The 25938-nt window shown below is 40.3% G+C and overlaps 2 protein-coding genes across 2 annotated transcripts in view; one reads left to right on the top strand and one right to left on the bottom strand.

Annotated features, from left to right (window-relative positions):
- LRRC17 (leucine rich repeat containing 17) overlaps positions 1-9770 on the bottom strand; it is a 514106-nt gene extending 504336 nt beyond the window's left edge. Inside the window, exon 1 of the mRNA XM_044088511.1 lies at positions 9590-9770. The gene's annotated coding sequence lies outside the window, so the exon portion shown is untranslated. The remainder of the gene's footprint in view (positions 1-9589) is intronic.
- The window catches only part of FBXL13 (F-box and leucine rich repeat protein 13), a 2081262-nt gene that overhangs the window by 1438267 nt on the left and 617057 nt on the right, over positions 1-25938 (top strand). Inside the window, exon 12 of the mRNA XM_044088512.1 lies at positions 9520-9649. Coding sequence (XP_043944447.1) covers positions 9520-9649 — 130 coding nt within the window. The remainder of the gene's footprint in view (positions 1-9519; positions 9650-25938) is intronic.

The raw sequence follows: 25938 nt of genomic DNA, 5'->3' as shown, positions 1-25938 counted from the left end.
CTGATTGGGGATGTGGTTCTGATTTGTCTTGACAGAAGTCTCTGTGCAGGTGAACCAAGATGTTTATCACAAGGAATATTTCTGAGATTCAAGAGATTCAGGAAAGCATCACTATTCTCTCATTTTGACTTCTCTAGTAACTGTTTTGCACTTTGAAATTCACATTGTGCCAAACCTTTTGACTGTGGATACTCTGGGCTACTCATGATTTGAGTAAAGTCCCACACTTTGGCAAATTGTTTGAACTGTGGGCTTGTAAATTGTGTGCCATTGTCAGAAATAACTTTGTGTGGACTACCATGGACTGCAAAATCATGCTTCATCATAGTAATGACAATATTGGATGCTAGATTAGGAAGTAGGTCAATCTCAAACCAATTTGAATAAGAGTCTACTAACACCAAATAATGTTGACTATTCCATTTGAAAATGTCGATAGCTACTGCCGACCAAAGTAGTTCAGGAATCTGGTTTAGATGAAATATCTGTTGATGTGACTTTGTACTATTACACACACAACAAGGTGAAAGTAATTTCTCAATATCTTGTGACATAGAAGGCCAAATTACTAGACCTCTCGCCCTTCTTTTGGTAGAGTCTGCTCCTGGGTGACCACGATGCAAGATGGTAATGTACTCTTGTTGCAAGAACTTTGGAACAAATACTTCCAGACCTTTCATAATGATACCATTGTCAGACAAAATCTTATTTCTATATGGAAAATAAGGTTGCACTTCATGAGGTAAACTAGATTGCTTTGACTGCCATCCTTGTTGAATAAAATGGTTGAGCCTCTGTAAAACTGGATCAGTGGCTATGTGATCTCTCAGCTCATCAAGACTTGTGGAAGAAACATTTCTCACTGCCGTGACTTCAAAATCAAGGTTCTCATTCTTATGCTGTTCAGTGGTGTTTCTGGATGATCTGGAGAATGTATCAGCAAGATAAAGAAGCTTGCCTTTCTTGCAGACAAGAGTGAAATGATACTTTTGCAATCTTAACATCATACGTTGCAATCTGTCTGGAGCTGTATGCATAGACTTTCTCAAAATAGTGACTAAACTTTGGTGGTCTGTTTTGATCTGGATAGGTCTACCATAAACATAATCATGGAACTTTGAACATGCAAACACAATTGCCAAAAGCTCTTTCTTGATATGAGCATACTGCATTTCAGTTTGGGTAAGAGTTCTTGATGCACAGGCAACATGTTGACCTTCTTGTAGAATAACTGCACTTAGACCAAATCTTGAAGCATCACATGAAAGAGTAACTGACTTGTGAACATCATAGCATCTGAGAGTTGGTGGACTGGCAATTCTCTGTTTCAGGACATCAAATGCTGTTTGGTGCTGTTCTAATCAAGACCAGGATACATCTTTAAGTGTCAGCTCTCTGAATGGTGCTGAAAGTTGGCTCAAGTCTGGAAAGAACTTGCCTAGATAGTTAACCATACCAAGAAAACATTGCAGGGCTTGAACATTGTCTGGAGCTGGCATCTTGAGAATGGCTGTTTGCTTAGAAGGGTCTGGTTGTAGGCCTGAACTGGTAAATAAATGACCAACACAAGCAACTTCTTGTAACCTGAATTTGCATTTCTGTGGATTAAGCTTAAGATTCACTTTGGGTTTCTATCATACTCAGTTTCACCATTACCTCCTACTAGTATGTTGTCTACCTTAATAGCACAAGGATACCAAGAAAATATTTGCTCCATTGCACGTTGAAAGACTTCACTTGCAGAATTTATCCCAAATGACATTCTCAAAAATCTACACCTTCCAACGAAGTACTGAAATTTGATAACAGTGAGGATTTCTTGTAAAGCAAAATTTGCCAAAATGAACTCTGCATCTAAGACAGAAAAAACAGTGGCATTTGGCATCAAAGCTGCAACTTCTTTGATTGTGCACATTGGATGATGAGGCCATTTTAGTGCTTTGTTCAAATCTTGTGGATCAATATATGTTCTGATGTCATCTGAGCTTTTCTTATGAGCTACCACCATGGAAGATACCCACTCAGATGGTTCATCTACTGGACAAATCACACCTTGCAGACCATTTTATCTAGCTCGGCTTTGACTCTGTCCTGCACAGCTATTGGAACTTTCCAGGCTGGCCTGACAATTGGAATGACATATGGGTCTAACTTCATGTAGTACAAAACTGGAAGCTTGCCTATTTTGCCTTTCAAAAGATCAGCATAGGTAGAAAAAAATATGTTGGGCGAAATTAAGAGTATTGGTCTTTCAAGCTAACATGAAGGACTTCCTTATTAAATGAAAGCAGTCCCATTTTCAAACTACTCTCTGAGCCCTAATAATGACTGGATTGCCTCTTGACCATATAAAATAACAAGTCATAACTTCTCCCAGAAGAGTAACATGAAAGCACTACTGAGCCTTCAATCTGAATTTCTTCACCACCATAAGCAATAAACTTTGCACACTTAAAATCAAGCCTTTCACCATTACACACTCTAGCAAATGTTTCTGCTGACATAACATTGCACTTCGAATCCATGTCAACTTTGATCTCTATGGGCTTTCCATTTATCTTCATGTCCAAGTTGCCATGTATCTATAACATGGTCTGCAGATGCGACCAGATCTGGTAACATAACAATCTGGACAGGGTTTAGCAACAGGGGCAGTTTTTGATGAACAACTCATGTCAGGAACATCTGGATTCATCACAGGAACGGGAATATTCTCTGGAACTTCTTCTGGAACTGGAACACTGGAGAACTCACTCTGAGATAAAGAGTCTTTCTCACAGGCTATGTCCTGTGGTATAGGCTTGGACACTGGCATCAGATGTTTCCAATTCTGAATAAACTCTACTCCCTGTGATTCCACAGTGTACGATCTCATCTTGGAGCAAATATTTTTCTTGACTCCAATCCGATCATAACCTTTGGACATTTGCATCCTTACCACTTCTCCTTCTCATAATGGATTGAGCAGGTTGCTGGTCTTATCATAGTAGGATTTCTGGGTTAAATGCCTTTTCAACACAATGGTTTTCACTGACCTGTTGTTCTTGACACATGGAACCAATAATTGACTACTGATTGGTAACGTGGTTCTGATTTGTCTTGACAGAAGTCTCTGGACAGGTGAACCAAGATGTTTATCACAAGGAATATTTCTGAGATTCAAGAGATTCAGGAAAGCATCACTATTCTCTCATTTTGACTTCTCTAGTAACTATTCTGCACTTTGAACTGTACATTGTGCCAAACCTTTTGACTGTGGATACTCTGGCCTCTCATGATTTATCTGAACAGTACAAAACACTTCATTCTTTGCCCATAAATGTAATACATTGACTGTTTCATTAAGCACTGACACACCATCAACATAAAAAGTATGTGACGTAGGGTCACAGCTTCTTAATCAATTCATTTCTTGAAATGTTCCCCTTTAATAAAAGAATGCGTGCCTTTTGATTTACAAAACCTCTTGAAATGATTCCACTTATTGCATTTGTGGCATCGCTAACCAAAAGCTAAATATTTTTCCTTTTTAGATTCATGATTTCCACCACAATTACAACATTTGGCAATGAAAGTAGGTTGGGAACTATGCTTTGAGCTTGATGACTCACTCTTATGCTTCACAGAGACTGTGAAAACTCCAGAACTTGCTGGACAGCTCTGGAGTTTACCAGTGAGAGCTGCAGGGGCTACAGTTGCTGCCATGTGCTTTGGCCTGTTTCTTTTAGCCACGTGCTGCATACTATCAACATGAGCTCTAGAAGCTAAAACAAAATACCTGCCAACGCAAGAAAAGCAGCACCACAAACAACTAAAAACAAAAAACTGCTAAAGTGCACCAGAGAAAGAACTGAGGAGCCTAAATTAGTGTAACAACCTTTAATTACCGCTTTTGTAAAAAAAAATCTGTCAGTTTTTCCCAGTTAACAAATGTTAAATAAATAAAAAATAAAAATAAATACCGCTTTTGTAAAAAAACATCAGAAATTTAAAAAGTACAATACACATTCCAGTATATATGCAACAATCAACCAATAAACAAGCATCAATAAAATAGTCAATTAAGAACATATTAGGCTATTAAGTAAATTAAGTCTTCTTTCTTTTAAAATGCATTTAATAGTAATAGCTTCATTCAGACCTGGGGGCACATTGGCTTTTAAATTAATCTGCCACCTGAGCTCAGTATTTATACACTTGTGCAAGCCCTTAGATAGCTTCTTAAAGGTACATACACACGCATATTGATCTACAAATAAGAAAAATAAAACTAAAAGGAGGAATGTATGAATTATGCCTGTGTGGCCTATTCACTCAGAACGGTGTCCACTTAGTGTAGGCGTTATTGAATCCCAGGGAAAGTGTCGTGAGGTGTTTTGCCCCTCCAGTCCCTTTATTATATATTATTAATTTCATGTCTTTCCACAGATGAAGACCATCTGTTGTTGAATTTGTTGTCAGTGAATCACAACTTAAAGACTAGCAAGTGAAAGTCGCACAATGAGATTATCAAAATTCTGGTAGATGGTATTATTTTAGGCAACAAGCTATGTGAGTTTGTTCTGTCCTATCCTGCTATTAGTATTTTGGTTTGATTATTCTTATCCTTGCCCAAGGATGAATGTAATCCCTTTTATATCAAAAGTGTGGAAATTCCCGCTGCCACCACCACTGCTTAAATAATCCTAATATTTTTCATCTAATGGTATTTGGTATGCTTTAATTTGTTACTGTTTATTATGCAGATGTAAAGAAATGCCATATGAAGTATATAATGTCAGTCAGTGAACTCTGTCATTCATTCATATCAGTCATTAGTCTGTCAAATGGCAAAAAAACATTCCTGGTTTGGAGATGAAACACTGCTGCAGTAGGCCACAGGATTGCACACAGATAAATAAAGTTTAAACAAATAATGTATACAATTCCACATTTGCTTGTGTCAATTCTTAGTTGATGTACCTTTCCTCCATATTGCTTACACTTTCTGACAGTTATTATATCTCCTTCTACTTTCTGAATAATTCAGAACATTGCAAATGTATGTGTCGTGTTAACAACGTGGAACTTGCATCAGATCCATCAGGCCCTGTAAGGACTGCTATATTCCCCACTGCTCTTTCTCTTTATGACACCTACATAGTTTGACTCTTGAGTTCTAAGGAGGGTAATAGCCAATAACCAGAATACTATTTAAGCATTGTTTAAATAGCACTCCAGAAACACATAAGAGCCAATTTAACAGTAACATGGAGGAGACATGGGTATATATGAAGTAAACTAAGACAGTCTGCAGAGCACCCCCTGTTCTTTTCTTGTAGGGGGGGGTGTGCAAAATGTTGGTTTCTGAATTTTCAGGGATGTTAATGTGAAGATGCCTGCTGGAAGATATAATAAGCAAGCAGTAATGCCCTCCAGGGTGGGAGTTATAATGCCCATCCAGAGGTGTTGTAAGGCCCTATGCTACAGTCAGATGACTTCTACACCCCTGGAAGGACATTATTTCGCCAATAACACTGGCCCTGGTGGGAATTATTATGCTTAGACAATGGACTAAATTAAATTATTTCATATTTGCTTTTTTATTAGTATACATATTTTTTTTATATTTTTTGATGTAAAATAGTTCCTCTGCCTGATGTTTCAAAGTTGCTGTAGCATATATAGCTGTTGTTGAAAGAAATATTTTATATCCAAAATAAAACTTATGTAAGCATTTTATCTCAACAAACAAACACACGCACTTATACGCACTCACAGACATGAACACAGAACATCACCCATATACACAAGCACAGGCAGAGGCAGACTCACACATATTCTTTATTTTCCTCATTATTAAAACTGGCTTTTTAAACTACACTTTTGCAGGAAAATGTCAAGTCTGCATTTCTGCTATTAACAGTTACTTTTGTTAGTCAACTGTTTTTATTATTATTATTATTATTATTTTATGGTCACTAAACAGTAAAGCCACATTTAGCGGGTGTAAAAAATGGAGTCCAGTTTTTTCATTCCCTGCCTTTTTTTTTTTTTTACTGGGGTTTGCTTACGCATTGACACCATGTTGGAGTACATTCATTCTCCAGTACAGAGACAATGTCCACTTAGCCAGTTGTCTAAGTGAAGGAATGAAGGAACACATGGCTGTGATGCTTGACATTGTGTGTGTGTGTGTGTGTGTGTGTGTGTGTGTGTGTGTGTGTGTGTGTGTGTGTGTGTGGGGGGGGGTTCTTGGTTGCTGCTGTCCATAAAGAACTGTAGCAGCATAAATATTTCTTGAGAGTAGGCTAAATATCGCAGCGCATAGGTTCTTCAGGTCATAGGTTATTAAGCATGCACCTCAAAGACCATTAAAGAGTCTAGCTTCATTTCCCAACTGCTTCAAAGCACTGCCTGTTTAGGTGATTTACTCAGTCATGGCAAATGGAGGCTGAGGGAATCAAATCCAGGACTACAGGAAGCAGCTTGTTATCATTTTATAGCCTTAATCCCCTGTGTTAACTGCCAGAATTGATAATGCCCCATAATCCAGTGTACCTGGATTAAGAGGCTAGTGCCTTGACATTACAGCCTTTAATTAACAAACATACTTCTTACAGGTCTTTGGTTAATTGTCAAAGACAACATCCATCGAATGGCTTTTAAGAGAGTACTAACCATAGAACATGCTTTTTATCATATAAGCTCAGCGGTGGTGGTGCTGCAGTAGCGTTGTCGCGTCACAGTAAGACGCTGTCCGGTTCGATTCTCAGCTAGAGTGTCTTCTGCATGGAGACATGCATGAATGGGCGTACCTTCGTTGAAGGTTGTGCGCCAGGGCTGGTAACTCGGCACGTAAAAATCAACTACCAATCATTAATGGACCGGAGTTACGCTGTGGCGACCACTAACTAACTAAAAGCCGAAAGACACAACAACATCGTAAATCCATTCATCGAATACTCATAGTTGGTTATCTGCAAGGAAGTAGCGCAACGGGAAGATTACAATAACACCGGACATTCATTATGTAGGGGGGGCTATGACCCTCACACCCCCCGGTAATTATATATACCAACTCTGAGATCGCACTACGGTGGGGAAAAGGCAGGTTTGCTATCCTGTACTGAAGATGGCCAACTATGAGTATTCGATGGATGGATTTACAATGATCAGCCTATACGACAAAAAGCATGTTCGACGGTATTTGCTTAAAAGCTATTTGATTTTGTCTTTGATGATTAGCCATAGACTCACTTCTTAACACTTATATAACTGGTAGACTGAGTTGGCATTAGTCTGGAAATGTGCAGCATAAAGTCACTTGTGCATCAGCAAGAAGTACATGCTTTTTTTTTTTTTTTTAACAGCTTTACTGAATTATCACTTAAAACATAGGCCAACATTCATTTGTATAAAGAAAACAAACAAAATTAACATGTTTCTAGGTACAAACATTATAAATCAGTCACATTTATGTATCATCAATCTAAGATTACATAAATTGCTCAATTCCTGCCTTCCCTTAAAAATGGCACTCCTTCTCCAAAACATAATTCCTGCATGTATTGTTTCCACAATTTCCATTTTTTTTATGCAGTCTGCTCCTACACTTTTCTAACGATCCCACTTCCAGTTCGTTTTTTTCCAGTTACAATATTCAGTATGTTAAATACAGTTGGTTTAGACTTTGATTTCCATTTACTAGTAATTGCTTTTTTTGGCAGCCACCAGAATTAAACTTAGCAAGGCCTTACTATGTCTAGGCAATTCAGATCTTGTATACCAGCTCAAAAAATCATCTCCTTAGTTACGTGCATTTGCTCACCTAGTATTTCTGACAGAGTACTCTGTGGAGAATTTTACTTCTTTCATCCCCATCACTACTCCCAACATCTGCTGTCTACCTGAGGAAAAATTCTTAAAATCTGCTCAGGGTATAAAAATACGTGTGTAAACACTTCCAAGCAAAAATCCTAAACATTCTACACTTTGTTGAATACATTGGATCCACATGAAATATGTGTTTTGAGGCCTTTGTAGTATATGTTGCAGTGCTTAGTGATGTACATTTATAGGCCCATTCTTCACCTTATTAATGAAACTGCTATTTTGCCACTTGATTCTTCTCTGTTATCCTTACATGTGCACATTAGCTGTGACGTAGCTCTTGCTGCTGCCAGTGATACAGTCAGTGCTGCCACTTCCGAGACTATTCATTCTGTCGATACTGTTACCAATTTAACATGTGGCATCTCTTATGCTGTTTTATTTGCAGAGCAATGCATGAAACCACTCTATAATATATGGCAGTTACTATGCTCTTTGACTAGATTTCCCATTTTGCACATTACAGATGGAGAGATATCTTGACACCCGTTGTCTTTCTTTAGTATCCCTTTGTTTCATCTTATCATATAATCACTTCTACTTTAAATATACAGTAACAACAAGTAGTATTTGCACAACCACAGCTTGCTTTTTTGGGTAATAAGTAATACTGTACAAAAAAAATTAGTGATTGTTAAACGTTGAGAATATTCTTTGGTGATGTGTGCGTATTACTTAATTCTGCTGCTGTTCCTTTGGAAAGTATTGATAAGCAGCACGCTTGGATAATTTTAGAAAAATGCATCATATTACATTAAAGCAGCGTATCACATATACTTTAACAGCACAAATCTCTGGAAGGTGCAGAAGGAAGTCATGACTGAGTAACTTTGTTTTACCTTACAGTTATAAACTAAGCTTTGAACTTTCTTCCGAAAACTTTTCTAAACATTTACTTGCATTTGCAAGCAGAATGGTTACTTTTTAAAACATTGGTTCATTTTATAGTAAGAAAAAATTTTGTCAATAGTCTATTAAAACAAGAAAGTATTATTATGAAAGTGCACATTTGCCAAGACATTAAAACATTTCTTTTTGTCTCAGCTGTATGAATTTTTAATGCTTTTCTATGTTAATACTATCACAGTATAACAGATTTTGCTGCAAGCAGAAACTATTTCATGTAATTCTGGCTGTAGATTGTGGAGGTTTTTTATGATGAGATTCAGTTCCAAAACAGCTTGAAACACTCAGCCAAGGGAATACATAGTTCAGAATTCAAAGAGGAATTGCTTTGTTCTGAAGCAATGCTGAGTGAAGCTAGCAGATCAGATTTAACAGGGCATTCATTTCCAGCAAAATGTCCCTTCAAAAGACACGGTGAATGTGTTTAATGTAATACAAGGTTTTCCTTATGGTTTATTACTTTACTATTTGACAACTGAATATGTGGGAAACAAAATATCAAGGTTTACACTTCACAAAAATGCTATGATAACTACAGTACAGTCTCTGTTGATTAAGTGAACAAGGCACTAGAAATTATTGCTTTCCATGTGTTTCACAGAGGACTGCTAAACCCCCTACCATACAATTCAAATAGATTAAAGCTGTGAAAAACAAAAACAATAATTTATAAAGCAACCTTATGACAACTGCTTTTAGGCATTGCTATCTACTTAATCCCCTCCTCCATTTCATTTTAAGGTGCTGCCAGAATTTACAGTATCTGAGTCTTGCATACTGCAGAAAATTTACAGACAAGGGCTTACAGTACCTGTCCACAGGAAAAGGCTGCCATAAGATCATCTACTTGGACCTCTCGGGCTGCAGTCAGGTTGGTTGCTTCTAGTTCTGTATTGCAGAATCTTAGGGAAGTCCTTTGGTAATGTAACTGTGTCAAGAATTCATTATGCACTAAGGAAACGTGGAGTGCTGCAGAAATCTCTTCCAGTGGTTTAAAGTTACACAACTGCAGCTGCCTAAACGTTCTCTTGGTTTCTGGCTGCATTCCAAAAGTCTGTCACATTCATAAATGGTCAGACAGTTAAAAAATGAATGCAAGCAACTCACATTGTCAATTTTAAAACAAATTTATTTTGATGCACTGCTGCTGTAAACTTCTGTGTTTTAAAGCCATTTGCTTAAACTATTTCTAAAAATTCAGTTTGTTTAAGCTACATTAGATACTTAACCGTGAAGCTGAAAGAAAAAGTCATGAGAATATCTGGTTTGAATTTTCATGGCCAGAAATATGAACTAAACATATGTTCACCGTTACGAATATTATAAAGCCATGAAATCTTGAACAATTTGTTAGTAACTGCAAGCACTGAGTGTTCATATCTGTTTGAAAAACGAAGATGTAAAACTAAACAAACTGAAGATGCTTTGGAAAAAATCATGTTGTAGTAATAGTAATAGTAATAGTAAAACAGTATTGTGTCATAAAATAGTACATACGTATCACTGCAGTATATAAACTACAATACTAAAGTCTTCATTATAAAAACAACAGAGCAAAGCATAACTACATACATTTTGTTTTAGGATGCAGAATGAGTGTTGCCTGTTTCTGAAGATTGCTTTTGAACAACCTCTAATGAAAAACTAAATAAAATGGGTGCATTTATACTGCATACTCAGTAACGTGGTTTGGCATACAGATTGTTGCCATTATCTCTCTTTTTCACCAGAATAACTTGGCAGAGATGCTAAAGTACTTTATGACTTTATGAAAAAATAGTGTGAATAAAGAGAGAATTTAGCACGGCTAAAAACTATAACTGCTACTGGGTTCTGACAAATAATGGTGGACAATAAAAAACTTAGCCAAAAACCAAAGTCAACATAATTTACATGATGTGAAAAAATTTATTATTTTTTTTTGTTTGTTTTTTGGAGCTTGCTTTGCTCCCCTGCTTCACTCTGACAGTTGTTCCCAGTGCCCTGCATCTGTCTTTGGGTCTTCTGATCATTCCAATCCACCCCCTAATCTATTACAGATTTCACTACCAGAGCCAATGTGAAACCTATGGGTATATAGGGAGGTTTGGTGCTGTCCCAACATCTACCATTTTTTCACTTTTTATGACCTTCCCCAGTTTCCCATTCTCTCCTGTTATGTGGTTGCTTCCCAAGGGGCAGGAGTGCAGTAGGAATGTGCAACATCTAATCCCACCTCAATGCAAGCTTAGAGTAACCCTCCCAGGACCATCCCCAGGCTTTGCCAAGATTATCATGGAGAGTGCTTTCACAACCAACTTCTCTGCCTGGGATGGGCATGCCCCATCCCTTACTGCCAGCTTCTCAAGCATCTGAGCCACTAATCTAACTTGAGTCACCTGGGCTATAGCCAGGGCTTTATCCCACTGCATGATGTGAAGTTTCAGTCAGTGAACTCACCCGGTTTTCCACAATTCAGTTAAGATTTTATTGGTACCACACAATATAGGCTGGCTTTTCCAAAAGGCAACCAAAATTGAAAGGTAAATAAAACAGGATGGTTGCAGTAAAATAAAATAATCTATTTCATGTGCCACAGTAATGGCTATATTTCTGACAGGTATGTAATATCTCTCAGTGCTAACAGTCATTTTTAGCTCATATCCTCCACTGAGCCTCTACAGTCTTTCAAAACTAAAAATCTCCCCAGAGAATAAACAAGCCAGTGTAACAAAGTATGGGTAATAGTCACAGTTATGCATACAATCTCTTTATCAAGTGTCCAAGACCATCAGGGCTTCTTATGGTAAAACAATTAAAAGTCTGTTTACCAGAAATCCCCCAGTCATGCAACCTCCAGGTTTCCACTACCAACACTTCCACTGAAAATTATGGACCTTTTTCTGTACTCCTGTCTTGTAGTCCATTACTCTAGTCTCACTCCGTTTCTTGTTTAGCAATAGTACTCCACACAAAGTATTCACTACTGCTCTGTATTCTTTCAAATGACTTTTGTCATATTGGAGATATCCTAGATTTAAAAAAGTATAGGATAATAGCTGATCTCATACACCTGAAAGCTCAGATATCTGAGTTAATGGGACCATGCCACATTAGTTTGCTACAGGTTGCTATCCTAGCATAGCCAAATACTCTAAGTGCTAAAATATCTATTTATGACCTAATTCCCTTAATTGTTGGGCATGCAGCTGTTAGAACCACCACTCTGTGTTATAGAAGACACCTCAGCTTGAATTTACCAGCTTTAAGCCCATTGGAATGCCTGTGAGCCCTAGATTAACCATCCACATTGTGGTAGTAAATACACCCCCCTCAGCTTAAACTTACCAGCTTTAAGCCCACTGGAATGCCTGTGAGCCCTAGATAAACCATCCACATTGTGCTAGTGAATACTACCCCCCACCCATCTTGAACTTACCGGCTTTAAGCCTGTTCGAATGCCTGTGACCCCTAGATAAACCATTCACATTGTGGTAGTAAATACTGAGATAATGTCAGATCCAGAAGTTGAGTGACTGGAGTGCTAGAACCTCCATGCAGTGCTTCACATTACCTTTGTTTTGTTGGTGATGCCACTGAGGGGCATGATCCATAATAAGGGTGAACTTTCTGCTCAAAAGATAATAGTGCAAGGACCCCAAAGCCCATTTGATAGCCACACATTTCCCCAATAATAGAAGGATGTTTTGCCTCTGTCTTACTAAAATTCTTGATGTGATAACAAGCAGGATGCTCCTCATCACCTGCCTTTTGAGCCAACACTGCCGTGGACAACAGAAGCAGCTCTACACAAACGTTTTATTTAAGCCTTTGAAATGCTTCCTTGACCTCTGGCATCATAATCAACTTCTTGCAGGGATGGCAAACTGGACGCTCCTCATTGCTAAGTTTTGAGTCAGCACTGCCCCCTACCCAACCTCTGAGTCATCTGTGTGCACAGTGAACGGTTTTGAGAAGTCAGGGAATATCAGAACCAGTTCTGCACAAAGGCTTTTCTTAACCATTTTAAAGTCTTCCTTGACCCCAGGTTGGTAAACAGGTATGTAGTGGAGATAAACTGAGGGATGAACCTCTGGTAATATCCTGCAAGTTCCAAAACAGCCCTTACCTTTTTCCTTGACTGAAGCACAGGCAATTCCCTCACATCAACTTTCTCTCTTTGTGGCTTAATTTTTCTTGTCCAAATTACATATTCAAGGTATTGTACCTCAGTCATTCCTGCCTTACACTTTGGAGAATTTACAGTGAACCCTACCCTACTGAATTTAACACTGCTTGCACTTTATGAAAGTGAAAATCCCATTGTTCTGAATGTATGATGGAGTCATCCAGATGGGTTGCAGCACAGGTTTGGTGAGGCGTCAGTACCCAGTCGATCAGTGTCTGGAACATGAAGATAGACTAAATGGGAGGACAGTATACTGAAGCAAGCCATCAGCCATAGAGAATGTAGTCTTCTTAGCTTCCTCAGTTAAGTGGATTTGCCAATAACCCTGTGTTACATCCAGTGTAGTTAGGAAATTAGTCTTCTGTTACTGCTACAGCAGCTCGTCTACCCTTGACATAGGTTAGCTGTCAGACTTGGAGATGCTGTTGAGCTTTCTGAAGTTGTTACAAAACTAGACCATTCTGTCCAGTTTTTGAACTAAAACAATGGGGATTTTCCAGCCATTAGTGGACCTAATGAACCCTAATTTCAACATTTTTATGTCCTCTCTGACAGGCTGTTTCTGAGCTTTTGGTACCCTGTAGAGTCTTAAATTAACTTTTTCTCCTGGAATTATCTCTGTGTAATGTTTAATAAGAGCTGTCCTTCCCAGCCGCTCTGGAAAGAAGGTCTTGCTCCATAGAAGGAACCCTTGAACTTCCTGCTTTTGAGGCTTTGAAGAGGTTTTGTTCACTACTACTCAGGCAATGTAAAGCATTTGCTTCTTTTACCCATGATCCCTTATTTCAGCTACCATGCTTGCCACATTTACTTATGTCCTCCTCCAGGGTTTAGAACATTGATACTGTAAATTTGATCAGTACACCTGTTCCCTGTTTGTCTTACTTTACAATTCACCTCATTTATTTAATTGATTATATCACAGGGGCTTTGTCACTTTGTCACTTGGCCAGGAATCTGTTTTCAGTTGGGGGACAAGAATTACAACTTGGTTTCGTACCTGGAACTCCCTGCTTTGGTTATTTCTGATACAAACTTCTTGTTTGCTTGCTTGTGCTCTGTCCATGTGCTCCTGCAAAATGGGCATCACTAATTTCAGTCCTTCCTGCAGATCCATGTAATAACCTACATCACTCTCTTCCTCCCATGTTTCCTTTACTGTATCCAAAAGTCTTCTCTGCCTTCTGCCGTTCAATAACTCAAAGGGATTGCACCCCATAGAGGCTTGAGGTATTTCTCAAACCACAAACATTAGATAGGGCAACAGCTTGTCCCAGTCTTTCCCATCCTTCTCAATTACTTTCCTTAACATAGATTTTTAAGGTTCAGTTAAGCCATCTACTAACCGATCCATTTGAGAGCGACATATTGAGTTCCTCAGTTGCTTTTCTTGAAGGCTATCAGATTGGTGCCTCATGACTTTGGATGTAAAGGGTCTACCAAGGTACATTAGGATCTCCTTCTGTATTCACACCTGGGAAAATGAAAATACCAGATGTTCAACATCAGATTGCTGTTACAGTAGTCTAAGTTATTTGAGTGCATCTATGTTCACTCATTGAATATGGATTACAGCAAACACTTTATAATCAAATGTGAAACAGTGAAACTTTAAAATACCAAAAACGTTTAACATCATAAAATAATTCTTCAAATGGCCATAGTTGGCCAACAACCAGGAAGTAGTACGATGCATAAGGTAAGTGAAAGAAGCTTTTTTTTTTTAATTTGTGCTATTCCCACACTATAGTGCAATCTCAGAGTTGTTATATATAGTTGGGAGGGTGGGGGGAGCAGCCCCCACCTTGGTTGATTATGTTTGCGATGTTGGCCAACTATGGCCATTCCATTAATTGTTTTACGATGTTATGTGTTTTCAGTACTTTAAAGTTTCACTGTTTCGCATTCTATTATAAGGGATTCACTGTAATCTGTATTCGATATGCAAACATAGACCCTATTTGAGTTATATCCTGCCAAGAGTATGACCAATTGCACAGCTTTTCAAAGCTAAAGATCACCTTCCATGCACTCTAACTGCCAGTTACTCAAGCAGAGCACCGTGTAAAAGGCAGCTATGGTGGTCCCTAATGTTTCAATGCTTTCTTGCCACCAAAGTGCACTTTTCTGTAGGCTTCATGAAACTGATGATCTGATATTGTTAATCCTTGTTCAATCCTCAGATTTTGTTTGCCGCACTGCCATTCGGTCGTGTCAAGCTACTTCTCTTGAGCTAAGTACAGTCAATGGTTGTTTAATAGTTTTACAGTTTACTTTTCTGTCAGGAAAGTTCATATTTTATTGTCTCTTAGCCTATCGCATCTAGCGTTCATAATTTCTTCAGGTTTTTCTGCTTCTTACTTTACCACCTTTACCGCGAGGTATTTTCTCTTTACCGTCGTTGGTAATCCTTTTCCCTTTTCTCTCATACCTTTGGGTACTCTCTTGTACCATTGCTGTTACCTTTTCTATTAATTAATTTGCTGTCATGGCAGATAAGAAAGGTAGTCCGGGGTTTAAGCGGTGTTCTGATTGTGGACACAAACTGCCTACTTCTGATACACACTCTTTGTGTGTTTATTGTTTGGGAGCTTCCCATTTGTCTGTTGACCCACCCTGTACATATTTGTGAGAACTTTTCTAATAGAACCTTGTTGGAAAGGAAAAACAAGCTGTTACTGAAGGGACTTCTAAAATCTCACTTTTCAGAGGCTGTTTCTGGGTCAGAGGCCTCAACCCCTCCTAGAACCCATAAGAAAACCTTGGATGTTCCTACTAAGGCTAAATCTTTGACTTCGTCCCCGGCTAGGGACTCCCGCCAACCAAAACCTAAAAAGGCTAAAGTTTGAGCTCTGGAGCTTACTCAGTCAGCCCCAGTGCTTTTGGGTGCCTAGAACTTCGGCACCGAGGCCTTCAGCTCCATTAGTGATTTTGGCTCTGTCTTCTCCTGCAGCCTTCTATATATTGGCACCGAGGGGCTCCTTGGTTCAGACCATTACCATTGTATCAGCACCGACCATTCAGTCAGCGCAGACCTTGACCATGTCGGCTCTGAGATCTTCCTCGGAACTGACACCTTTATTGTTGATTCCAGTTTTGTCGGTTCCAGCTTCGGCATTGACAAACACTTCGGCACCGATCCCTGTGTCGGTGCAGACCATGACCTCGGCACTGATGACTTCATTGGTGCAGACAACAGTAGTCCAGTCTCTCTCATCCTCGTTGTCCTCGGTGCGGTCAGATGAGATGGGCACCGAGTCTGCCTCTTCTGTTTCTCCTCAGTCTCCGTGAGGTCCACTAGAAGCCTTTCTTAACATGATGTGTTGCGTCTTGTGGACCAGGTACTCTTGGCCAGAGGTATCTCACCCCTCAGGAACTATCCTTCCTTGGGAGGTGATCACCCATCTCCAAAGACCCCTTCATATTCTCCTCCTTCATTGCCTTTGAAGTTTATGGATGTAGCACAGTCTTCCCCTTCTGCGGTTCCCTTTATGGATCTCACTAAGGAACCGCAGTTGCCTTCATGACAGGAAAGTTTTGCTACGACCCAGGTTGTCAGTTGTGAACAGGGTTGCCAGATTTCCAGCCCCCCCAGGTAGGGACAAAAAAAAAAAAAAAGAAGGTCTCTCACGGCAAGTGAAGACCAAAAAAAAAAAAGGTCTTTAATGCGGAACACAGTTCCACATTAAAGAACTGAGCTCGCTCTGTAGCTCTGCACTAAACACGGAGCTTCTCGTGTTTAATGCATTGCAGTTCCCCATTCAACACAAGTAGCTCCGTGTTTAACGATTTTTGATTGGCCCCTATACCGGCATATGGGCCAATCAAAAATCGCTAAACATGGAGCTTCTCGTGTTTAATGCGGAACACAAGAAGCTCCGTGTTTAGCAATTTTTGATTGGCTCGTATGCCTGGTATACGGGACAATCAAAAAAAAAAAAAAAACAAACAAAGCGGAGCCTGGCTGGGATTTAAACCGGCAGGGTAGGACTCGGGATCAGGCTGCTGATCCCGGGACAGTCCCACCCAAATAGGGACGTCTGGCAACCCTGGTTGTGAAATGCATAGTTTGCTGTATCACAGCCATCCAGGGACTCTGGGTCGGCAGGCTGAGCCACTTAGGGGAGTGGTGACCTCTGTCCTAGATATGCACTCCTCTTCAGGTGGACCAGCCTTCCAACTGATGGAGAAGGCTTTCGCTGCTGCTAGCGATACCGAACTGTCTATACCACTGCCCTCCTCTGGTACACTGGTTTCACAAGTCGCACCTAGCGGACACCAGGTGCAAGGGCCGCAGGACATATTCCCTCAGGAATCCCCTTTTCCGCTGTCTTCTCCAGCTTCTCCCACTGAGGAGGTCCACCAGAAAGGTATGTGTAAGAGGAAGCACATGGACTCCACAGAGAAGTCCCTCACCGAAGACACAAATTTTGATGAGGGGGAAGGATCCCCTCACTCACCCTCTGAGGTACCCTTTGGTGATATCCTCAAAATCCTGAAACAGAGAGATGACTGGCAGCCCTCTAATCTGACTTCTGAGGAATCCGTGTTCCTACAGGCCTTTCGCACCCAGCCCCCTACCTCCTGGGTTACTCCACCTGCTGATGAACTTGTCCGGCTCATTGTGCAGCATGCTTGGAAGGCTCCTGATACCATCAAAGCTATTCCCCGGAGGCCAGATAAGATCTTGTCCCCTCCTGATTCGGATCCCCATTGGTCCAAAGGTCTACCTGTGGATGCTTTGGTGGTGGCAGCCACAACAAAAAAGGATCTAGCAGAAGAAAAAAGCCAGACTGTCCATCCACCTAACCAAGAGTCCCGGGCCCTGGACAGGATAGGGAAGCACACCTTTGCTTCAGTGACCTTTACTATCAAGTCCCTGAATTATATGGCACATTTTACCAGGCTTCAAAGGGATCTGGTTTCTGAGCTCTCTGAAACCTTGGCTGGTGCCATGTCTGATGAGGTCCGTGACAAGGTGGCCTGTCAGCTGACCACCATTGAATCTATATCTAACTCCTCTATGCGACTGATATCTCACGCATCAGAAGGAGCAGCTAGAGCAGCAGGTTCAGCTGCAGTCTTGAGATGACACTCCTGGATGCGTTTGTGCAACTTCATGGAACCCTTTAAGTCTTCTTTTCTTAATACCCCCATTGAGGCCTCCTCGTTGTTTGGGCCCAAAGTTAAAAGCAAACTAGCCAGATGTGAACAGGACAGTAAGACCCTCTCTGCCGTAGGTGTCCATTATTCTTCCCCTCAATGTCCTTTCTCCTGAAACCAAATGAGTGGGAAGATATGGTTCAAGAAATCTCAGGGTCCTTTCTGTGACACACAAGCCGAGTTCTCCCACAGAGGCAGAAGGGGAAACTCACAGGGAAGATGCTCCTTTTGGGGCAGAGGGGGTCCGCGTAACCAGGGTTCCAGGGATTCTTTCCCTGGTCAATCCTACCAGCGCTCCTGAAGAGCGGCCCAACTCCTTTCCTCCGGAGGTGGTTGGGGGATGTTTCTCCTTGTACCCCTCTGCCTGGCTATCTATCACCACCGATTCGTGGGTACAAAGGATTATAACCAGAGGTTATCATATCCCCTTCGATCTTTGTCCCATCCCTTCAAAAAATCTTCCTGACGTTCCACCTAGTCAAAGGGAAGAAGCAGCACTAGAGATAAAAAAGCTGCTAAGAAAGAGAGTCATCCAAATAGTCCCACCTGACCAGATAGGATTCAGATTCTACTCCAGACTATTTTTGGTGCCAAAGAAAACTGGGGACAGGAGACCAATTTTGGATCTCAGTGTATTGAACAAGTTTGTGAGAGTACAAAAATTCCAGATGGTCACAATACAGTCTATCCTCCCGCTTTTGGAAAAAGATGATTGGATGTGCTCTATAGATCTTCATGATGCGTACTACCACATAAAGGTGGACAGGCCATCAAGAAGATTTCTGCGCTTCCGTGTGGGATCCAGTCACTACCAGTTCAGAGTACTGTCCTTTGGTCTCTCTACAGCCTCCAGAGTGTTCACAAAGCGCATGACAGTTGTCACAGCTCACTTGCGACTTCAAGGATTCCAGGTGTTTCCTTACCTAGACGACTGGCTCATTTCTGCCCCCACCAGACATCTACTGGAAAAACCCCTGGCATACTCTCTCCTTGCTGCTCAAAGGCTAAGCATAACCATAAACTGGCAAAAATCCAATCTCAACCCATCTCAGTCGACAGAATTCATAGGGGTTATCTTGGAAACAAAAAACTGCAGAGCTGCTATTCCAGAGCACAGAATTCTAAGGATAAAGCAACAACTAATTCCAATCCTTTCAAATGAAAAATCCATGGCTCACTCGGGTCTACAGCTGTTGGGTTCCATGGCAGCCTCCATCACCATTTTTCCCCTGGCCAGGTTTCACATGAGGCTTCTACAATGGCTACTGCTCACCCAATGGTATCCTTTTCAGTATCCTCTTTCAGCCATGATTCGAGTAACCCACAGGTACAAACAGGATTTAAATTGGTGGATGACACACAATCTCTCACAATGGTCTCGCCCCTTCTCCCCCCCCAGCAACCCAAAGCCACAGTGACCACGGATGCCTCCCTGATGGTGTGAGGGGGCTATGTCAAGGACAGACAGTCCAAGGCACTTGGTCCAAACTGGAGGCCGATCTGCATATAAATGTTCAAGAGCTGAGGGCGGTGCTTCTGTCATTGCAAGCATTCCATCCCCTGCTGCCATCTGGGACAATTGTGATTCAATCAGAAAACATGGTGGTAGTCTGGTACATCAACAAGCAAGATGGAACCAAATCTTACCCCCTTTGTCGAGAGGCCATGAGGATATGGCAATGGGCGATGACTACCAACCATTTTCTTCTAGCAACGCACATTCCCGGGAGTTCCAACATGATAGCAGACAGACTTAGCAGGTGCATTCTTCAACCGCATGAGTGGTCCCTGAATCCCTTGATAGCGGCAGAGATCTTCTACCCCTGAGGCTGTCCTTGCTGTGACCTCTTTGCATCCCCGACCAACTACAAATGCAGCAACTACTTCGCCCTGATTCCCCCTCTGGGATAGTCACCAAGGGACGCTCTAGTCCACGATTGGCCCTCGGATCTTCTTTACGCATTTCCACCCTTTCCCCTCATTCCCCAGTTTCTGAAGAAAGCCCATCGGTTGAAGAGCAAGAGGATCCTCATAGCACCATATTGGCCTCGACAGATTTCGTTCCTCTTCCTTTGGCCTCGCCTACTAGATTGACCATGGATTCTCCATCCAACCCCAGAGTTGATCTCACATCCACAGAACCTGATTCATCCCAACTTGTACAGCCTGAAGCTCACGGCTTGGCTACTCCAATTCCCTTGATTGCCAGGCAGAATGATCTTTCTTTACCAGTACATGATATTCTCATTGCTTCTCATAAGTCTTTCACTAGAATTACTTATCTGAGCAAGTGGAAAAGATTTACCTGTTGGCTGAAAGATAAACAAGTAGACCCCTTTTCAGCACCAGTGTCGATAATACTAGACTATCTGGCCGACCTGTTTCAATCGGGTCTATCGGCCTCTACCAATAGAGTCAATTTGGCTGCAATTTCTAATTTTCATGAGGATGTCCAAGATTCCTCTCTTATGTCTCATAAATTGTGCAAGACCTTCATTAAAGGTGTGAATCATCTGAAGCCACCTTTTAGAGAACCTATTCAACTGTGGCATTTATCTTTAGTTCTACAAGCTGTGACAATGTCACCTTTCGAGCCAGCCTTTCTTGCAACCTCAAGTATTTGTCATGGAAAACCTTGTTTTTGGTCACCGTTACTTCTGCCAGACGTATTTCTGAGCTTCAAGCTTTATGTATCAAGAGTCCATACTTGATTTTTCATAGAGATAGAGTGTCTCTGAGAACTAATCCATCATTTCTGCCTAAAGTGATCTCTGAAATGTCCATTAATCAAGCCATTGAATTGCCAGTTTTCTTTCCCAATCATTCAAACAAAGGAGAGTATTGCCTACATACCCTAGATATACACAGGCAAATCTGTTTTTACTTAAACAGGACTAAACCCTTTTGTAAATCTGACCAGTTATTATTGGCCTTTTCTGGACCTAGATTAGGATCTGCTGTTGCTAAGGTCACATTAGCTAGATGGTTGAAGGACTGTGTGACCTTCATTTATACACAACGCAATATCTCATTGCCTACTACCATGAAAGCTCATTCAACAAGGTCGGTGGCAAATTCTGCTGCCTTCCATGTCAGAGCTTCTTCACATGACATCTGTGCAGCTGCAACTTGGGCTATGCCTCATACCTTCATCAATCATTACAAATTGGATTTAGCCTCCAGGGGAAGAGCATCTTTCAGTTCTATGGTGCTCAGGAATGTCCTTCCATGAGAGCCTCCCAGGAATAGAGGTAGCTAGGGACTCTGTCCCATGCATAAGGAATGAACAAGGATTAACAATATCAGATAAAGAAGTTATGTCTTACCATAACATTCCATCTGTATTGTTGATCCTCGTTCAGTCATTATGACCCTCCCTCCTTCCCCCTCCTGTGGTTTCTAGTGGATCTCACCATCCGGTTCTCTTAGGTTATTTGACCTGAGGTAGCCTCTACCTTCTTTGACTTGCAAACTCAATCTGAGGTAACAGGGAGAGGGGGATTGTGGGTAAGAGTTTAGCTTGAGAGTCTGAAGCTGACGTGAGCTTAGAAAATGGCCGGCTTGGTTCCGAGCTAGGAACGAATACCCATGCGTAAGGAATGAACAAAGATTAACAATACAGATGGAACATTATGGTAAGACATAACTTCTTTTTCATATAGCAATCTTTCAAGGTTAGGCAGATAAGTCCACTGTTGGGAAAAACCTTCCTCTATTGTATTTCTCTGAGAAAAACTAGTGTTTTTTTGTGAAAGTATTATTATTTACATGAGGAAACTTATCTTGTTGTCATTCTCTACCAGGGGATTTTGCTACTGTGCATGCTTGTGGAAACATATTCTGATTTAATCTGTTTTTCTAAACTTCTTAGAATATTCCTATATTGAATTTATGTGGTAAAAGCAGGAAGTGGTCTTTTTGGGGACTGTCAGTGTGTTATATATATTTTTTTTATTACCTCAAAACCACCTTTTTTTCTGGCACTGAGTTTACCTATTCTTAGTAACTTGGATAACCATCTTTGAGCCTTTCTTCATCGCTGGACCTATGGAGAAGTTACTAATTTCCTCAGTTCTTCCTTCCCCTGTCCACAAGAAGAAAAAAGGTTGTCAGAGAGTCATTGTGTGTCAGGTTGTCTCTGGTTGTTTCTCAGATGCTGATGGGTGACTGTTGTGGCCGGATCTGGTTCCTCAGACCACACATCATTTTCCCGTAGTCCCTCTTATATAAGTAGCACCTGCAGCCACTAAGGACTGTGGGTACTTACATGCTCTGTGGCTGTAGAGTTGCCCTCTATGGCTAAGGAAGAATCAATCTTGTTAGCTGCAGGGAAAGGGGCAGCTGAAGGTCTACAATACAGCAAGGAAAGGGAGCCTTAGTGCCAGGATGATATGCCTGCTTTGTTTTGGTCCTTTTCAGGGAGTTTCTCAGGAAGAGAAAACAAAAAGTAAAAACTTCTTGGTGTCTTCTGTTTTTACTTCTATGGACAGGGTGGATTTATTGGGATTTGCTAGGTGTTAATTTCTGCTTTTACTTTAACTACTTTCTCTTTAAAGAACAGAAAAAGAATTCTGTCAATCTGTGACTCTGATTTTCAGTTAGCATACCAGGGATTGGAGGGAGAATGTTGTACTTCAGGATTTTCTTCACAACAGAAGATTCTGATTCTGAGGAAGGTGTTATTTTCTATTTCCCTCTAGAAGGCCTTTTCTTTTCTGAAACTTTGTCTAAAACGAAAGATGTTTTTCAGTGGGATCAGAATGAAATTCCTATTTCTCAGCAAATGTATTATCATTTATTACATTTAATTATTCCTCAGTTTACAGCTGTTCCTCTTGTTTTATCTGCTTTAGAGAACATTTTTCTCACAGTTTGTATTTAATTGATAGTCAACCCCCAGCCCCTAGGACATCTGATAGGTTATACAGGGTACCACAGACTCACAAATACTTATTTTCTAACCCTAAACAGACCCTGATTTCCATATCCAAACCCTGTTTTGATAGAAAAATTGCTAATGCTAATCCCATTCACTCTGACAATGAGAAAGCTTTTGAAATTTGGGAACAAAGTTAATTTTTTGCAACTTTAGCATTCAGAATTTTAAACTGCTAGGCTGACATGTTAATTTTTTTATTTCTGTCTTTTGATAACATGATAAAGTTAGCAGTTAACCTTCCCTCATCTAAGATGAAACATTCTCTTAATACCTCTTGTTTATTATGTAATTAAACATGCCTTAAATTGTTCTTTTGATGCTGCTGATACTGTATCCAGGGCTACTGCTTCTGGAGCAGTCATGAGAAGATTTGCTTAGTATGTTCTCAAAATCTTCCTGAAGATGTTAAGGACAAGGAAGTCCTGATTGACCTTTATTGAATCATGGTTGGCAGTTGCTCAATTAATCTTGAACCCAAATAAAACTAAACTCATGCTCTTCCACTCCACTAAATTCAAAACCCAATCCACTTACATCAACATCACATCCAGTAATAAGACTTTGATTGAACCAGTCCCATCCACCCAACGTCTCGGTGTTGTTATTGATCAAAAGCTGAAGATCGACTTACACATTGCCCAGACTGTATAAAAAGTACACAAGAAAATAGGTACCTTATACATATGCAAAAAACACCTAACCACAAACTCCGGAATAACCACAGCCAGAACTCATCTTCTGTCAACTTTACCATACGCCTCACCCATCCTTACCAACCTCTCCAAATCAGACCTAAGCAAGCTAGAGGCCTGCTATAATAATATAGCTACATTTTCCACTAGCTGTCCTAGAACCCATCACTGTAAGGCCTTAAGACAATTAATTCTCTTGGTTAGAACTACCCCACCAACTCATTCTCACACAACTCTCTACTGCCCACCAAATGTACTATAAACCCGATAAAACACCAGCTCTACAAGGCCTCCTCAATCCCCATATAAGTACCCGTCCACTAAGATCCACTAATAAAGCTCTAATTGAAGTAACCAGGAGTAAAAATAGCTCAGGTGACTCTCTATACTCCTATTATATTGCTAAACTGTGGAATGCCTTACCACTTGAAATTAGAACTATAACTAGCTTAAAAAATTTCAAGCATCACATTAAAGCCCACCTCACCAATTCCTGGACTTGTACATGTACTGGGCATGTGTAGCCCACACCATGGAACTAGCTGATTTAAAATTTTTAATTGCATATGTAATGAGCATTGAATTTAAATCATAGGACTACCTTATGTTTTTTTTCCTTCTCACTGTTAATATCTATCAGATTTTAAGTGTTCAGTTTGCTATGCTACCTGTATATAAGACTAAGTATCATAATTGCACTCTTATTGTATACAATGTCACTACCTGCTACTACTGTAAGAACTGTCTTCTAAAAGCATTGTTATACAAGATTATTGGTCTTGTCTCCCACTTGGACCAATTTATTCTGTTCTAGTCTTTTTACCATTATGAATGTCTGTTGCTATTTTTATTTTTATATTTTTTTCTTTATTGTATTATACAATTTTCCTTCTACTAACAAAATAGTTTACTAACAATGGAGCTTTTCGCCCTGGGCCTCCGCTGAAAAAGGGTTTTATGCCCAGTCGGTCTCTCCCAGTAAACAACTATAAAATAAAAAATAAAAAATAAATAAATAATAAATGAGATGCTTTAGAAGTTTGTTGAGACAGGAACATTGATTCAAGGTGTGACACAGTTCTTAAACCTTCCTTTTTTAAGGATAATTAAAGTTTTATTTTTACTTTAGCTCCCTTTTTCAAAATGCAAATCAAGCACCAAGGTGCTAACAAACATACTTTTAACAAGCAATGACAAGCAGGCTTCAAAAAGAAAAAGAAAGCCTCTCAAAATCAAAGACATTCCAAAAAGTCAGAATGACTATTTGCACCTCTCCCCCAACCACAGCAATCTCTATCTCTGTCTGTCTTTCTCAGAGTCTACATGTGTCACGAGATTGTCTCAGACAAACATATTCCAAATGTCAATGAACAGAAGTACACTTGGCATTGGGAATGCCTCCCTCCTTTTTAGAGGATTCCTCCTTGGCCAGTAAACCAAATATCTCTGTTTCCTCCAGTTCTGGAACAAATCTTATTTCAGGCAATCATAGAACCAGTGCCTGCCCACCAGATGGGCAAAGGGTTTTATTCAAGGCTTTTCTGGCTCCAAAGAAGTGACTTGGAGGCCTGTAATAGACCTCTCCCTTCTCCATCCTTTTGTCAAGGTTCCACATTTCAAAATATTCTCCCTGTCCCCTTTCATCCCTTTACTAGTTTTCATGGTAAAGCTACAGTTAAAAGATGCCTACCAACACATTCCCACTGGAAAACATTTCAGATGTTTCTTAAGATTTTATATGGTTTACATTATCTATTACCTGTTTTACCCTTTGCACTAATTACTGCTAATTAAAGGTATTCACATTTTTCCATATTTGGATTATTGTCTTATATTTGCATATTATTTTTCTAGTTGTCAGGAGTCCTTAGCAGTGGTTCAGAATCTTTTATTCAGGCTGGATTTTACAGAAATCTTCTCTTACTCCTTCTCAAAAAGTAGTTTTCCTGTGATGTCTGTTAGATTCTGCCCTGAGAAAACCTTTCTTCCCCCAGACAATGTATAGATGTTCTTAAAGTTTGTCCCTGAGTTTTTCCACTTAGAATCAGGTATCTGCCAGGTAATTTTTCGGAATTCTGGGATACATGGCTTCTATGATTTTTATGATTCCCTTGTCCAGACCTCACTTAAGAAAAATTCAGTGACCCCCCCACCCCCTCAAGTCAGTCTGGACGTAGCATGTATGCCCTTTATATTTT

Source organism: Protopterus annectens, chromosome 11.part0 (genome assembly GCF_019279795.1).
Source record: "Protopterus annectens isolate FY-2018-M chromosome 11.part0, PAN1.0, whole genome shotgun sequence".
Lineage (NCBI taxonomy): Eukaryota > Metazoa > Chordata > Ceratodontiformes > Protopteridae > Protopterus > Protopterus annectens.
Note: the sequence above shows the minus strand (reverse complement) of the source record. Positions and strands in the feature narration are given on the sequence as shown.